Here is a 2,215-nt window from a genome sequence, read left to right as displayed (position 1 = left end):
GGGAAAGATGGGAGTGTAGGTGGTGAGACAGCTGCAGTAGGGCTAATTAAGTGAAGTTATGACCAGAAAAGACAGTTGGACTGGAAGTATTTGAAATTTGAGTGGAAGAGAGCACTCATTGGGAAGAAAGTATGGTTTTCTGAAAGAAAGAAGAGGGACTGAACAGAAACGGGAGTGGGGAAGAGGGAAAGGCTTGTATCTGGCCTTCTATCTTTTTATTTTTTAGTATTTCTCTACTGATGTGGTTGTGCTGTGTCTTAGCTGCAGCATGCGGGATCTAGTTCCCTGACCAGGGATCGAACCCGGGCCCCCTGCCTTGGGAGCATGGAGTCTTAACCGCTGTACCACCAGGGAAGTCCCCTGGCCTTTCTTTTATCTATAGAGTTCCAGGGAATAATCTAGGAAACAGCTTTTTTCAGAAATGAGAATTACGGTTGAACTAATTGACATCTCTGTTTTCCTTTCCCATGGGCAGGATTTCCAATCCCCAAACTGGATATGCTTTCTCAACTAGAAGGAGGGGAAGAACAATGGGTTCCTGACCCCCAGGACTTGGAAGAGAGGGACATTCTGAAGGTCACATATACAGGTAATGACGTAGAATACACTCAGCCATGGCCTTCACCCCTTTTGGAGTTTCATCATTACATGTCCCTCTAATCCCTCCTCTGCCTCAGAGAGTTATAGTACTGAAAGGTTTAGAGATCTTTTTCTTCAAAAGCAAGATGGTGTAGCACAGTGGTTTAGAGGGCAGGCTCTGGAGCTAAACTTTGTGGATCTGAATCCAGGACCATACCTGTGGAACCTTGGAAAAGTAATCAACGTATCTTTGGGTTCCTCATCTATAAATTATCATGAGATTTAAATATGTTACCATAGTAGAACAGTACCAGCCACATAATAAGCACTCAATAAATGTTAATTGTTGTTGTTCAACCTGCCACCCATTGTGGAAATGCCTTCCACAGTGTCTCTAGTGCTGACAGGTGGTCACCCAGCCAGTGATGATTGTAGCACATTTCTTAACTCTCTCCATCTATGCTTAGGCAGGAAGATGGTGTTTAATAGGTTTTTTTTAAGTGCTAAATAAATAACAGTAATAAATAAGTAACAACAATAGCATAGACCATTTACTAGTGCTTACTATATGCAGGTACTATCCTATCTGTCTTATAACATCTATCTTATAATGATTCCCATTTTACAGAAGAAGAAATGAAAGCCTACAGAAGTTAAGTGGGAAAGCTGAGATTCAAAATTGGGTATCTGTCTCCTAAGCCTAGGCTTTTAACCTCTGTACCTCTTGCACTGTCTTATACAACATTAAAATCTGTTCTCTCAGCCTTTATGGGGTGAGGTTTAGGCCCTAATAGGCATCATACAACCTCACCTCTGACTCAGGTCCTGGGGTACTCCCTTGTGACTCCCCTCTTGGGGTCGGTATTTTCCCTTCTCCACAGGAGATGGAAGTGAGCACGAAGGGGATACCCCTGAACTAGAAGCAGAACCTCCCAGAATGTTATCTAGTGTGTCTGAAGATACCGTTCTCTGGAACCCAGAGCAGGATGAGAGCTGGGATTCCATGCCCAGGAGCTCCAGAGGCATGCTCCTTGGCCCACCGTTTCTTCAGGAAGATAGCTTCTCAAACCTTCTGTGTAGCACAGAAATGGATTCCCTGTTAAGACCACACACATGCCCCCAGTGTGGGAAACAGTTTGTGTGGGGCTCCCACCTTGCCAGGCACCAGCAAACACACACTGGGGAGAGGCCCTACAGCTGCCTCAAGTGTGAGAAGAGCTTTGGGAGAAGACATCACCTGATCCGACACCAGAAAACCCACCTACATGACAAACCCAGCAGGTGCTCTGAGTGTGGCAAGAATTTCCGATGCAACTCCCATCTGGCCAGCCACCAGAGAGTACACGCAGAAGGCAAGTCCTGCAAGGGCCAAGAGGTTGGAGAGAGCCCTGGGGCTCGGAAGCGGCAGCGCGCTCCACCAGTGCCAAAGTGCCACGTGTGCACTGAGTGTGGGAAGAGCTTTGGCCGACGGCACCACCTGGTGAGACACTGGCTGACGCACACCGGGGAGAAGCCCTTCCAGTGCCCGCGCTGTGAGAAGAGCTTCGGCCGTAAACATCACCTGGACAGGCACCTGCTGACCCACCAGGGACAGAGTCCCCGGAGCAGCTGGGACAGAGGGACATCTGTCTTTTGA

At 47.5% G+C, this 2,215-nt stretch overlaps 1 protein-coding gene across 1 annotated transcript in view; it reads left to right on the top strand.

Moving 5' to 3' along the window:
* ZNF641 (zinc finger protein 641) overlaps positions 1-2,215 on the top strand; it is a 7,203-nt gene extending 4,988 nt beyond the window's left edge. The window contains exons 5-6 of the mRNA XM_007468640.1: positions 476-589; positions 1,461-2,215. Coding sequence (XP_007468702.1) covers positions 476-589; positions 1,461-2,215 — 869 coding nt within the window. The remainder of the gene's footprint in view (positions 1-475; positions 590-1,460) is intronic.

Source organism: Lipotes vexillifer, unplaced genomic scaffold (genome assembly GCF_000442215.2).
Source record: "Lipotes vexillifer unplaced genomic scaffold, Lipotes_vexillifer_v1.1 scaffold1071, whole genome shotgun sequence".
In the NCBI taxonomy this organism is placed as follows: Eukaryota; Metazoa; Chordata; class Mammalia; order Artiodactyla; family Lipotidae; genus Lipotes; species Lipotes vexillifer.
The sequence above is the reverse complement of the archived record's forward strand: the minus strand, read 5'-3'. Positions and strand labels throughout refer to the sequence as shown.